The following is a 14,954-nucleotide window of genomic DNA, read 5'->3' as shown; positions in this document are numbered from 1 at the left end:
CTGACAGGGGGTGCTTGTCTCAAGTGCTGTCCATGTTACCAGCACAACATAGCAATGGTTTAAGACTGGCTGGTCGATGTTGCCTTTATGCCAGACTGCTTCAAACCACAGTCCTTTGGGTTTCATCAGACTCACACTCAAACACGGGTCTGACTTCACACAGTTCACTGCCCCTCCAGGCATCACGTAAGACATGTTAGAATAACTCTCAGAAGGGAAGGCTGGATGTAATGGCATTGGGCTTTTGAAAGCTGTGTTAATAGAACTATTCAAATCCGGGCTGGCTTTGTGCCAGGTCTTCCGCTGAGAACACTGAAGAGAAACTGCCATGTTAAAAGTTATGAGCTGGACTGAGACCTGGGGATAAGCAAGTGCGACTCCACGAGCTTCTTGTGCCTTTTTGCATTTCTCTCAGCTTGGATAGTAACAACAGATGACTCACTTTCACTTTTCTTTATAGTCGCAAGTTTCACTTCCTGGTTCCTATGCACTTGCACCATCCTGCGATGTTTGGGTCACAGACACTCTTGGAGAAGGTTGACTTGCTCAAAGATGATCAGCCTTTTTAAATGTTATGATATCATTGCCATTGGTTTTCAGGGACATGAAACCTTGTTTTAAAAACACCTGCCGTCTGGGTCAAATCCGATCCGGCAGTGACCCTTTAAAGAAAAAAATGGCAAGGACAGCACAGTGGGCGTGTCTACAAGGGTGCACACTGGCACGAACAAAATGGCTATCTGTATATATAAGTGACCATTTATATGCGCAAATGCCAGTGTAATCCTTATTGGGGCAAGAGAGAGACACCCAGGGAGACATCCTAAGGAAGAGGAGAAGGGTAAACACGGGGAAAAGCTGCTGGGCGATAGGTTCCTAAGTGGTCAACCTCTTTTATAGCCAGCTGAGATGCTGCATGGGGGATGGAGGGGCTCAACACAAGCAGGTATGGATGAAACAGAAATGGTACACATGACAAACACACTGCATGGCCAAGAAAAGGGTGCAGGATACCAGGGATCACTAGCACGGGCCAGATGTGGCACCCAACCCCTCCTAAACCACATCACCTCCTCACACATACCCTTTTTTCTGGATCCAAGAAGATATTGGTGTAGAAGAGCTGGTCGCTATCATTGTCAAGTCCCTTCCAATCCTCCACCAGCCTGTTTAGGTTAGGAGCGTAACCTATGAAACCTGCGGAAACAAGGCGAAAGATGAAGCGAGCCAGTGTCTCAATCCAGCCAGCCTGGAAGGGAAAATTCACAGGGACTCATACACGTGGACAATGTCTCAGTCCCTTCTCCAAGGGTACATATACACAGTCTCAGTCCCCCCTGCAATGTAGTATGGATACACACAGTTTCAATCTCTCTGCAAAAGCCTGCGTACTCACTTTCCCCTGCCATGGGTCATCACTGGGGATAGAACCCTTAATCTTCAACTCCCAAAGCACAGACTCCTGTAACCTGAGCTAAAGGAGTAACCCCACTAACTAAGAGTAAGTTGCAGGTTCTTATCCTCTATGTGGGCTGCAGTCAATGGAGAGAGACATATTTGCATGTGCTTAGCCTATGTGCTATGAATGTGTACACACACAATCTCAGTTGCCCCGTAACAGCGCAGTACTTTCCCAACCCCCCTCCACCACTCCCACTTCTTCTCAAAGCCCTGTCTCATGGAAACACAAAGCTGGGAGACGCTGACCTGTCTCTTACCTCCAGAACCCAGGAAGCGCTTCCCATCTCGCACCTGAGGGTACTTGGCTTCCAGCCTCCGGTCAGGGTAGATGAAGGTCTCCGCTGAGAAAACCACCTTGCTCTTGGCCTGTTTGAACTTCTTCAGCAGCTCGGCAGGGCCTGATGCGAAGAGCACATCGTAGCTACAGAAGCAGCAGAGCAAGGCAGAGAGAGAACAGAAAGAAACAGAGTCAAGAGAGCAGGTCCAGCAGAAGTGTGTGAGAGAAACAGCAGATGTTCAAGGAATCCCTTTCTTTTAACCCTGCACTATGGCATTACAATCCCTGCAGTCATTACAGGCATCAGTACGGTGCAATAATAGCCTATGGAATCCCCATCACTGGAGGTTTTTAAGAACAGGTTGGACAAACACCTGTCAGGGACGGTCTAGGTTTAGTTGGTCCTGCCTCAGTGCAGGAGGCTGGACTTGATTTCTCGAGCTCCCTTCCAGCCCAACTTTTCTATGTTTCCCTGAAAACTCCTGGAGAAAGATATGGTATTTATTCCAAAGTGTGGGTGAACAAAATGCCACTAGGTGGATTGTTCCTTACATCCTTAAACACCCACAGGGTTTACTTCTGCAGTGCATTCCCTCCATGTCCTCGCAGCCTGTGACAGACACTGGCATCCGAGACCTGTCCATTGTGGGTGCTTGGACTCTAAGCCTGGCATCTGCTAGCCTACTCTTCCCCCCTCCGCCCTCACAGCAGATTAGTTCTTAGCTCCCATGATACCGCTTGCCTGGCTATCCACCTTTCCTCGCCAAGCAGATCATTCCCCTGGGAAAGGGAAATAATTCCCCTGGGAAAGGCCAGGCCACTGATCACTCAGAGGCCAAATTCAGCCTGGCGTAAGCAGGTGTAACTCTATCACCCTTATATAAGAGTTGGATTTGATCCACTGAAGCGAGAGCTTCCCAGCTGGCACTGCTGCATGTAACATTAGCAGTCAGCATGGTGCAGGGAATCCCAGCAGACAGCAATTTAGGAGGTTTGGACACGTCCCCCCACAAACAACCTCCTTCATGGTTAATTAACCCCTATTAAAAATCTGCCTCATGACTCAACTCGTGGCAAATCCTTTCCACCCGTTACCTTTCTGTGAAGAGAATGACCAAGTCCTCCTTATCCGCATACTGCTTCAAAGCTGATTTCAAGAGACGGACCTTCTGGCCGCCTCCTATTGCCTTCTTGTCAGCTTCACCACGCCACTCCTCATGCAGCCCCAGCACCTAAAGGGTTACAGGCACCGTTTAACCCCGGGTTCCCACTGCTCAGGCAAAAACTTGTGCCCTCAGCAGGACTCACTAAAGGATGAAAGGCTGTAGGTGCACCAGCTGCCAGAGGAACTCTCTGCTACTTCACTGCTAGCCTCTGGCTGGACTTCTGCCGAAGAGCAATCGTGCAGCAGCACTGGTTGTGGAGCAGTTCAGTGACACCCATCCTGGCCTCTCCCAGTGCAACTCACGGTGGGCAACGGCTTAAGGACACTTGCTCTGGTGGACACACAACTGCTGCTATGCCATCCTCTGCCACTGCGTGTCAGCCTGAGAAAGGGTGCAGGAGAGCTGGCTGTGATGAGCGCTCCCTGGTGTCGCTCCGCTGAAGCCCTGCAGGGAATGATTTGGGGGGGGGCGGGGGGGCTGGCTCTCCGCAGCAGCGTTTGAGTCATGGGGTCACGATGCTGCATCACCGCAGTGGGGCTTGATGGAAATGTTGTGTTCTGGGGTTCCCTGTGGAGCAGCGCCTGTGGATCTCCCCTCGGCCCACCTCTGGGCGTAGAGCAGCTCGCTGTCCTAGCGCTCTCCGCCAGAGCGGTCACAGGGAATGCTCTCCCGCGGGGGAGCTGTCTATTATCCGTGAGCAGACACGGCCCCCGCCCTCCCAGGATACCCATCTCACACTTCCCCTTTCACGGGGCACCAGAGGCTGTGAGGCTTCACCTGGACTTTGTAGTTGAAGAACTGGGCTGATCTTTTGAAGCGGCTGAATCCCTCCGTCTCCTTGGTGGCCACAGTAAGAACTAGCAGGTTTTCTGCAGGCAAGAGGAAGCACAAGATAAAGAACGGCGCCCCGCTCTTGTCTGTGTCTGTTTACTAGTCCACCTTTAAAAAAGAAGGCTGTACTATTAGAAACAGGGTCAAGGGGAAGGATTGACCGTCTTAAGGCCCCCGTTGACTTCATGAAAGTAGGGAGTATGGGGGAAATGGACTGCATCCACACAGCCTCTGCTTTTCATTGAGACACACAGGCCTATGAAACAGACGGAAGGGAGGTCTACCTTGACTATAGCGTCAACTGTTTGCAAGAGCATAGTCATGCTCCATTACAGATGCCCAGCTCCTAAGTTTGGACCAAATTCCACATGTGCTACTCTACTGATTTCAAGGAGGGTGATGCGCCTCTGTCCCTGGTGGGGAAAAGACTGGTCCTAAATTACAGTCAGGATTTGATTCACAGCCTGGATTCCACTGGTGGAAGCTGGGCTGCAGGCCAGCAATGGTGGAAGATGCCCACCCACAGCACTGCTCCCCTGCAGCAGCCAGCTAGCGTAGCCCTGTAAATGAGTGGGGCTCGTCAAGAAACAGGGCCTGGCTAAAGAGCCCTATCCTAATACCACTGAAACCAGTGAAGTTACTTTGCCTTTACACTGGTGCAACTGAGGTCAGAGTCTGGCCCTGCGTGTAAAGTGTGATACGTGACAAAACTGTAATTTCATTGCATGGCTTCTGAGACATAAACAGAGAATACAACGTATTGAGGGTTCCTCTGTTCATGTAAAATGTAAGTCTCACTTTTCTCATACAGAGCTTAAAGAAAATTAAACGTGAAGGTTAAAAAATAACTCTACTGTACAATAAACTGCATACTTGAAAATCAACTACTTAGTTTAAGGGCTTCCCTGCACCATGCCACATCGCTCTCTCTCTCTCTCTCCAATAAGCATTTACACTGACGTAAAGAACACCAGAAATTTGGCCAGGTAGCTGTTACATTTCTCTTGGGAGCTCCTCTGATTTTCTAATGTATTCCGGATCTGTATTCCAGATGTCTACTATATATAATGTGGATTTATTCTGTCACAGCCTCCATCCAACATTTTCTCCCTTCTGCTCTTGATTTTTGTTTCCATTTTCTTATAATTATGAGGCCAAATCCTGAAGTACTTTTTCAGGTTTTGCTCAGTCCTTACGCTGGCAAAACTCCCCTTGACTTTGATAAGAGCTTTGCCTAAGTAAAAATGGAGTAAGAATTTTAGGATTGGACCCGTGATTTATCTGATGTAACAACTTTTTGGCAGGTCTTCATGTTAACACTTTCACCTTGATAGGAACGCGCATCTGTCCTGGCAGCAGTTTTTAAACAGGATCCCTGGCCATTTGAATAGAACACTGGAAAATTCCAAGAACATCTGATTGCACTAGAGAAGCATTTTCTTGGATCTAGCAGGCTTATCGGGTGACATTGGAGGAGTGAATTTCCTAGTGGATGCACTAGATGTGTGTCCTCAATGCGTCTGGATAGATTTCCTGGACACACAGAGCCCGACACCTCTGGATGCATCAGTAAAGCAGGATTTCTGGATGGATGTGGCAGACCACTGAGCATCAAAATGGTGAAGGTCTGATACTAACCCAGAGCAATTATATGTTGGAGTCTGGGATATGGATGAAAGTATAGTACAGTTGCAGAGAGAGATCAGGAGATAAGGAGATAAGTTTGGGTTTCCCAGCTGAGGGAGAGAAGGGATTTTAACCAGAAATCCATGAGATCCTTTATACCCATCAGAACAATAGGAAGAGAGATTGCAGGTCATTAAGAGACTACCAAATTGGATTTAAGTATGTTTTGTTACAGATAAGATGGGTGAGGTGATATCTTTTATTGAACCATCTTCTGTTGGTGAAAAAGACAAGTTTTCAAGCCCACGGAGCCCAGTGCTATCCGTTAGGCATTTGGATACCACAGTGATGAGCCTGAGCCAATGGATGGACAGACAGGCAGATGGACAAAGCTATAAAAGAACTTGAATGACGCATAAGCACAGTTTTTAAACTCAGTTCTTTAGCCAGTATAGATGAGGCCTTACTTACACTCCCACTCTTTAGGATCTGTTGAGCCAGAAGATGTAAACTGCTTAGGAAAGTATGCAGTTCCCCAGGGAATATGCTAAAGCCGGCAAGTCTCCAGCCATGTGACAGCATTCAAAGCCTGGGATAGGGAGTTATGAGCTCAGGATTTCCTAGAAAATGGGACTCAGCCTGCTGGAGAGAAGGGATGCAAATGTGGAATACCAGGCAGGGGTTTGGAAGAAAGACATTAAATTCCAGCCCCTGCTGTGAGAGCTGAAGATGTAAATCAATTGTATACGCTGAAATAATTTATAGGAGCCCACTGCTAGGCAGCTATTCCAGCCTAAATTCTCTCCAAGGACCAAGGATCTTAAATCAAACAAACTAGGAATTCATTTTTCATGCCATCTTCCAAAGACAGTGAACAAACTATTTACACTAATTTTATGGCTTCCAGAATTTTGCTGCATCAGATGGCCACTCTGGTGGGAGTGCGAGAGGCTCCAGCGGATAGCTGGGGAAAAGGTGTCATATTTCTGAGACAGAAAAAGGCTTCACTGTGCAGTATATAAATTAATTAGAGCCAAAAAAAAAAAAAAAAAAAAAAAAAAAAAGGCCAGTGTAGACTCACCATCCTCCCCACACAGACACTGGACAGAATTCCTCAGTCAAGATTCCCCTTTATTACTGATCTGGCAAGGAGGAAGGACTTTGATAAACACTAGGCTTCATTTCTGTGCGGAGGGACCTCTAGCTTCAGAGATTTTTTCCACCCACGAAGCATTTTTTCAGTCCGATCCTGGGAGGCATAAGGCTGAGTTATGCAACCTCCAGTCACCTTCCCCTTTAGCCCCTTCCTTCCTCAAAGTTACTGTTGCACACTGGTGCAAGCAAATGTTTGCTTCCTAAGCTGCAGTAATAACCTATCTCTTTTCTTTCTATAACCTGCAAAGCCCTTTGCCATATTCCCCAAACACTCTTCTCTTTCTCCACATCACCATTGCAAATCCTAACTCCTTTTTCCAGCCATAAATCACTCAGGGCCAGATCCTCCGCTGGAAGTCAGGGGAACAATGCCAGCAGTTTATACCATCATTCAAAAGCCCTTGTGAGCAGGGTAACATATGTTCTGTATCTCGTGGAAGTATTAAAAGCAGATTGAGTCTTTCCCATCTTCTGTCTCACATTACTTTTTGTATACAGAAACACTAACTCCCTTCTGCAAAGCAAGGTCACCCAGACAACCAGAAACCTGAGAAATACAGTTCATTGTATCAACACAATATACAGAGGCAACATGGATCTGCTGATCAGGCACGGGATTCGGATTCAACTGACCTGGATTCTACCTCCCACTGACCTGCTGTGTGACATTAGCAAGTCCCTTCACTCTCTGGGCCTCAATTTCCCCATTTGTAAAATGGGTATATGATGCTTACCAACCTTTCTAAAGCACTTGGAGCACTGTGTGGGTGAAAAGAACAATGTAAGGCAAAGTATAATTACAGAGACAACTTTTACATCAATACTTAATGCAAAGAGCAATACTATCAGGGTGAACATACATGTCTCCACATAAATAGTTAGAATCTGCTTGCTGGGGAGTTCAGCAGAAGAGCTGATGATCTTTTATCTTGAGGGAAAGCGCAGCTGCATTTTAAAACATCAAGGGCAGCATTTCGCCCTAGGCTGCGCTTTGGGAAGCCTTACTGTAAAGCTTCCTAGTAAAATAAAGCTTAAGAAAATACTATTCACCCCGGAGGCAATTAGTAAAATCAATGCCCAATTCGATACCTGAGAATTTAATTGCCATATTACATTGACTTGTAGCACACTTTCTGTTTTAGTAGGTAAGGCAAACAAATAAAACACAAATAGTACCAAGGGCTTACAAAAAGATGGGTCTCCAAGTGCTTTACAGAGAAGGATAGGTAGCATTACCCTCATAGTACAGCTGGTAAAGTTGAGGTACAGAGAGGGTAGCAGGTTTTTCTTAAGGCCACACAGCAAGTCATTGGCTGTATGGGAAGAGAGCCCCTTGCTCAATCCAACAGACCACACTGATTCCTGCATACAGCCTAAATTTCTGTTCCTAGCACGCCCTGGACTCCTGTTAATAAAATCAGTCAGAATTGGGGTGCACAAGGAATGTAGGATGTGACCCAAGGTTTGCACATAGTTGTTATTCTTACTCTAAGTACTCATCTGAGGACTTGTCTATACAAACCTATGATGTTTTAACTATTGGTGCCTTATACCGGTACTTTTAAAGCAGTAAATCACCCTAGTGTGGACACAGTTATACAAGGAAACAGTGCTTACAACAACATAACTTATTCCCACAACTTCAGCAAGTCTCTGCAAAAAAAGGGTTAAAACAATAAAGATGGTTGAAATAGAGGGGGGGAAAAAAGCCACTTTGAAATTATCTAAATAGAATATTTCTATCTACCTGAACAGAATATTTTTTTTCTGGTTTCTTGATTTTCAAAAGTTTTCAAGAATCTGACTGTTCGTCCTGATTCAGGATGGGAAACTTTGTGGAATCCTGAAAATTTCCTACTCCTGTTTTTGAACATGTACCCTTCTTCACACAACTTGCAGTTATATGCAGCTAAATCACATTGCCTCATAATTACCACTTCTTTGATAAAAATAAATGTAATTATTCAAACTTCTCTTCAGAGTTAAAATGCACAAAACCCTATCATCCTTCTGGTCATTTTCAGTAGCTTTTCCATTTCTTCTGCATTTAGCAAAATACTTCTGAGGTTCTCTCACCATCCGTATATATAGGGATAAAAAGATGGTCTCTTCTGATTGTTCCAGACCTCAGATAATCACATGAGCATTCCAGGGCACCAACTCTCAATTTACCCATCCCTGTCTAGGTACCCCATATAAGTGTAATGGGCACTGACCACAGATTATGTGATGCAAAAGAGCTCAATGGTGCCTCTGAGCCATAGGCCTTTACCTCAGACTGGGTGGTATCTGAAGTTCATATTACATTATTCTGTGCAGTGAGCACTGATCCAATGCTGGGTGTTACCTGGGAGCTCAGACCTCTCTGGACAGTGACCAGAATTCTCTGTGCAGGGGACACTGGCCCCAGGCTGGCCAGGGCCAGATCTCTCCATGCAGGGAGCGCTGGCCCCAGGCTGGCGCTGCCCAGATCTCTCCATGCAGGGAGCACTGGCCCCAGGCTGGCGCTGCCCAGATCTCTCCGTGCAGGAGACGCTGGGTCCCAGGTTGGCGGTGCCCAGATCTCTCCGTGCAGGAGACGCTGGCCCCAGGCTGGCGGTGCCCAGATCTCTCCGTGCAGGGGACGCTGGGTCCCAGGCTGGCGGTTCCCAGATCTCTCCGTGCAGGGAGCGCTGGCCCCAGGCTGGCCGTGCCTGGGAGCCCAGAGCCCCCCATCCTGCTCCCCCCGGGCGGAGCCCGGTCCCCGCCGCCCCGTCTTACCCTCCTCCTTTGCACCGCAGCTCCCCGCCGCGACCAGCAGCGTGAGGACCAGGCCGGGCAGCAGCAGGAGCACCATGGGGGCGACCCTCCGGCGGATCCTGGGGCTCCCCGAGACCGGTTCCCGCCGCGGCGCTGCCTGCAGACAGGGACCCCGCCAGCCCGACGCGCTGGGGCCCTGGGAGAAACTTTTGCAGCCACCCGCTCCAGCAAACTCCCGGCGCGCCGAGCTCCTCGCTGCCTGCCACGCACGAAACCCGCCCTCCGGGCCGGGGGCTCCTCCCTGCAGGCCTGGCTCACTCCTCCCCTCCCCTCCCCTTCCCTTTCCGCCCGCCCAGGCAGCGGGGGCCCAGCGCCGCCGAGCCGGGGATGGGGTCATTCTTTGCCGCCTGGGGCTCTGGGGTAGCCGCGCTCCGGGCTCAGTAACGGAGCCCCTGGCTTGTTTTAAGAGTCGGGGGTTGTCTTCATCCGGTCTTTGACCAGGTGCGCAGTCAGCTGTGTGCCCCGGGGGCGCGATCCTGCACCCCGGGAAGCTTTGTCTTGGGCACGGGACCAGGCAGCATCTGTCCTCCAGGTTGCAGCTGTCATCCCGCCCCCAGCCTTGGACACGTTTCAGGGAGACGATTCAAGCACGCAGAATGCTGTAGGGAGAGCATAGATATACCGCTATTGAGAAATGAGCTAAACTGGCCAAGCTCAGCTCCCAACTTTCCCGGAGCGTGTGTGAACGGGGCAGGGAGGGTTTTCAGGGGAACGCCGGGTTTTGCTGTCGATCTCCCTTCTAGTGGGGCTGCCTGTGAGGCTTTGTACTGGAGGAGATGAGGGAAGTGGGGCATTTAACGGTGGTCACAGCTGAGGCACCACAAGTAGGAGGATCACTTCCTCCCCCACCGCATCGCATGCCTGCTTCCCATGTGGTTTGCACAGTTGCACAGACATTGAGTATGAGAAAGTTGCAGCAGAAAAAGATTACCCGGAGCTTTGGAATTTGGGGATCATGATTAAATACTTTCCTTCCACCTGTTAGTTCACATTAGTCATCTCCTACAAGCATAGTACAAAATCTGTTCCAATACTCACATGGATACTTGGGAGCGGATATTGCATCAGCTACCATTTATTGCTCATTTTTTCTTACATTTATTTTTTTGTTCATCATTAAGAAGCTGTTTAGTTAACCTTTAATTGTTTTGTTGTGTAAGTATTTCCCCCTTGTAGTTCTGCTTAGTTCTATGATATGACTTTTATGTTTGTTTTGCCTTGTTGATGTAATAAAAAGATATTAATTTAAAAGAAGGAGGTCTGGGGGTTATGGGTCTTTTTTTTATAAAAGTACTGAAAGTTTATCCATTCAGGATATAAAGAAAAATGTGGTCTGGAACAGCATGCAGACTAGGACCCACCTCTGATACTGACTGTGTGCCCCTGGGCATGTTGTTAAATATTATTTATGATTACTATTTTTATTGCAGTAGAACCTGTAGGCTCCATTGTGGTAGGTGATTACAACAGGTCATACTTAAAGGTGAACTGTCAGGCTGGCGGAGTGGAGGGGAGTTCCTCAGGGATCGGTCTTGGGACCTATCTTATTTCACCTTTTTATTACTGACTTTGGCACAAAAAGTGGGAATGTGCTAATAAAGTTTGCAGATGACACAAAGTTGGGAGGTATTCCTAATACAGAGGAAGACTGATATCATGCTACAAGAACTGGATGACCTTGTAAACTAGAGTAATAGAAATTGGATGAAATTTAATAGTGGAAAGTGCAAGGTCATGCATTTAGCGACTAATAACAAGAACCTTTGCAATAAGCTGGGGATGCATCAGCTGGAAGTGCCAGAGGAAGAGAAGGACATGGGCATATTGGTTGATCACAGGATGACTGAGCCGTCAATGTGATGTGGCTGTGAAAAAAATCTAATGTGGTCCTAGGATGCATCAGGCGAGGTATTTCCATTAGAGATAGAGAGGCACTAGTATTGTTATACAAGGTGTTGGTCAGACCTCAACTATGTGCAGTTCTAGTCTCCCATGTTTAAGAAAGACGAATTCAAACTGGAACAGGTGCAGAGAAGGGCTACTAGGATGATCTGCGGAATGGTAAACCGGTCTTATGAGAGGAGACTCAAAGAGCTTGTCTTGTTTAGCCTAACCAAAAGAAGGCTGAGGGGAGATATGATTGTTCTCTGTAAATGCATCAGAGGGATCAATACTAGGGAGGGAGAGGAGTTATTTAAGTTCAGCCCAATGTGGGCACAAGAACTAACGGATATAAACTGGCCATCAGAAATTTTAGTTCCCTAAGGACTCTCTCTTGGGGAAACCTAAGGAAGCAAGATCTTGAAAGGGAAGAGAAAATATGAGGTACATCAAAGATATCCCAGAGAAACGTAGGGGCTATAGTTTGATAACTAGCTGGGACATTCTGCTTTGCTTTATGCAACAATACTGGCAACCTTGACAACTCAACAAAGAGCCACGATTTTGATTTTGTTTGTGCCAGAGTGTGTTTAATGCACCTTTGATTTCTTTCCCTGACCTCAGAGTAGGAATTTTCTTGTGATCGTTAGGCAAACAGAAAAGGGTCTAGTATAAAACAGTGCACTCAAGTATCAGTCCAATGGGCTACGGACTCTCCATCGAGGAGAGAGAATTTCAGGGAACCTGCCCCTTCAAACCTGCCAGGTCTCAGTCATTTTATTTATACGGATGATTCTTTCACTTGGAATTTGTTTAATTAGAGACAAGCCTGAACCAAAACCCTGGATTAAAATTCCAAGCAATGTTCACAGCTCAGATCCATCAATGCTCCCAACCTGTAGTAATCTCTGTAATAAGGCAGATCCAAACCCCAGATCTGGACACCCTGAACACTGGAAAAGTTTGGATCTGGATTTCAGTCAGGGAAGTTCATATACAAGGTTTTAGTTGAGTCCTTTATATATAGATTCAAATTTCAAATCTGTAGTTCAGGTTTGGAGCCAGGTCTAAAGTTCAGATCCAGTTTTGGTTCAGCACTTTATGTAGATTCAGAGCCCCAGTTCATCTCAGATTTTTGGAACAGATCTCTCTCTCATTTTAAGACAGTTTAAGTATCTCCATTCTAAGATGAGAGATTTCTCAGTGCTTTTAAAACCTAATTTTGTCCTTGTTTATAATCTCCCCCTATTCAAATTGTCCCAGTGTGGCAGTCTTGCTTGCATTCTGCAATTACCAACCATCGCAGTGAGCGTATGTTTCTTTCCTGTTTCTGTTTGTCCTCCTCTATGCCCTCCTGTTGGAATTCGCTGCCTGTCTTTTTAAACAGTAGTAGCTGCCAATGCAGATGTTCCAATGAGTACGTGCAATACGTGCTTCATGTGAAGCATCAGCTTGCCAACGATTTAAAGAAACAGAACTGAGTTTGAATAAGTCCTCAACTAAATGAGTGGATACTCTGGATGAAATTGTGGCCCTATTGGAGTCAAAGGGAGTTTTTCCTTTGACTTGATGGTACTGGGATTTCTCCCTCCATTTTTTTGAAAAGTTCCCAGGTGCCAAAGAGCCAGCAAATTATTTACAGGAAGGAAGCCAAGAAAATTTCCTCCTCTCTTTCCCCTCACTAAACTGTCTAGTCCCTGACTCTAAACAGTCAATTTTCCACCCAGTGAACACATTTTTACCCCACTTCTGCTCGTTATATTTCCTCTGTGATTTGCATAGGAATTTGAAAACTATATTACAATGCACAATTTGCATTGGCTTGATCTGTAGATTTCAGTCAAAGCATAAAGCTTATTTTTTTCCATTCAGTATACAGTGTGGGCAAATATTTAAACCTAACAGAGAATCCAGCTTTTTCTCTCTTAGCTGTACAGGCTCTGCTGGGATAACAGGAATAAAATGTAATTAAAAACTTGCATTATGAGAAAAAAATATCTTGGTGTTGTCAGTAAAATCAGCAGAGTTAAGGAGGCAAAATATAATTCCCTACATTGAAATGTGACCATGACTGCTTGGCTAACATCTTGGCTGGTACAAAAGGTACCATGAAATCTCCACATGGTCAAGAATTTGGTTTGAAGTCTCGCTCAAAAGACAGTATCTTCAGCAGTACAGCACCCTCGATGTTGGGGCACTGATTCAATAACGAATCACTGACACCACTTCTTGCAGCAAACAGATGTTCTCTGAAATAGTCTCATCCAAATAACAACTAATCCTCAAAAAAGAACTGCCTGGCCAACTTCAATTTTATAAGAGAAATAATTCTTTTTGCCTTGAGACTAGTGTAAAATCTCCAGAAACTATAGGAAATGTATTTATAGAGCAACTTAAAATCAAATGAATGGGATTTCTTTATAAGTGGCTCATTTGAGCCAGCTGCTAAAATATAAAATTTTAGACCAATGTGATGCAAAATGGTTGAGATCTAAACGTTTAAAAAGAGAGATTTATAATAAGAAGCTGGTGGTAGCAGAGCTGCTCTAGGTAATGCTCTATTTATAGTGCAGTAACAATACCCACTTTATATTATAAGAAACCTACTGCCAAGTCAGGCTGTTTTTTAAATTAAACTCTGGAAGGCTGCCTGATTTTGGTATGTGTCTACCAAGTGGTAGCCAGACAAAACAGCAGATTTTATTTATTACTAATGATCCAATTCAGTGGATGGAATTGCTGTGTGTAGGATCTTGCATATTACCACAGTAGAGACTTGAAACAAGCCCCTGATATGGTAAGTTCAAGACTAGGCTGGAAGTTACTCTTTGCATATCTTAACTAGTGGTGCAATCACATTAAAAAAAAAAAGTGAGTGGCGGGCTGGGGGAAGGAGAACAAGAATGAAATTTAAGAGCCTTTCAGCTACATGGAGAGAGTAAAGCTGAGAGGCACAGTTACCTTTGCCTCTCCAGTGGTTTCATCTATGTCTTACACTTTACAATGTGAATGTGTTTTGAAAATGTCGCCCTACGGTATCCAGAAATATAACAAATCAAGTTGGAACTTTACAGAGACTGCCCAGTTGTGCCACGCTTGGTTTCAAAGCACATCTCCAAACAGGAGAATATCTCCTCTTGATTTCATCTCCGTCACTTTCTGTTTGGCTTCTGCCTGCACCAGAACAGTAACAGCTAGAAAGTCTTGTCTGATTGCTGGGAAGAGAAATCTAACAAGGAAGTCACAACTGGGGGCACCAAGTGCAGGAGTCAGATTCTAGGAAAGAACAGATTTCACAACAACCTTTTTTCTGTAACTAACCATGGACGTCCTATGACACATATAACCTAGCAGCACCACACAGCCCTGGTACTGCCTGCAGATAGCTGGAAACTATTCCACAAAGAGACACACAGAGACCTAACATTGGCCCTGGCAACATAAAGCCTGGCGCTTCCGCCCATCAGCAAACCTTTGAGCTTGCCACAGTCAGCATGGTCAAAGTCTAGCACTGCTCTCCCTACCAACACAGACACATCCTGGCATTGCCTTCCAGCCCAGCAACCCACCACCACAGCAGAGTACAGTCTGACAACCCCCACATTAAGACAAGCAGAGACTATCTCCAGCTCTCAGCACAGATACACTCTAGCACTACCCATGTCTCCTATTGTCTGCCCTGCTTCCCTGGCAACCACCAGCACACACAGCCAGGCACTGCCCTCTTCCATGAAACACACACATTGCTTGGCACTGTT

The 14,954-nt window shown here is 46.2% G+C and overlaps 1 protein-coding gene across 1 annotated transcript in view; it reads right to left on the bottom strand.

Moving 5' to 3' along the window:
* PLOD1 (procollagen-lysine,2-oxoglutarate 5-dioxygenase 1) overlaps positions 1-14,954 on the bottom strand; it is a 52,260-nt gene that overhangs the window by 14,863 nt on the left and 22,443 nt on the right. Inside the window, exons 2-6 of the mRNA XM_067567446.1 lie at positions 9,277-9,914; positions 3,682-3,773; positions 2,834-2,970; positions 1,719-1,882; positions 1,085-1,197 (exon numbers count right to left, since the gene is read on the bottom strand). Coding sequence (XP_067423547.1) covers positions 1,085-1,197; positions 1,719-1,882; positions 2,834-2,970; positions 3,682-3,773; positions 9,277-9,652 — 882 coding nt within the window. The 5' untranslated portion in view covers positions 9,653-9,914. The remainder of the gene's footprint in view (positions 1-1,084; positions 1,198-1,718; positions 1,883-2,833; positions 2,971-3,681; positions 3,774-9,276; positions 9,915-14,954) is intronic.

This window comes from Emydura macquarii, unplaced genomic scaffold (genome assembly GCF_026122565.2).
Source record: "Emydura macquarii macquarii isolate MOO-44397 ecotype Brisbane River unplaced genomic scaffold, CSIRO-AGI_Emac_v2 contig_2768, whole genome shotgun sequence".
NCBI classification, from domain to species: Eukaryota; Metazoa; Chordata; order Testudines; family Chelidae; genus Emydura; species Emydura macquarii.
The sequence above is the reverse complement of the archived record's forward strand: the minus strand, read 5'-3'. Positions and strand labels throughout refer to the sequence as shown.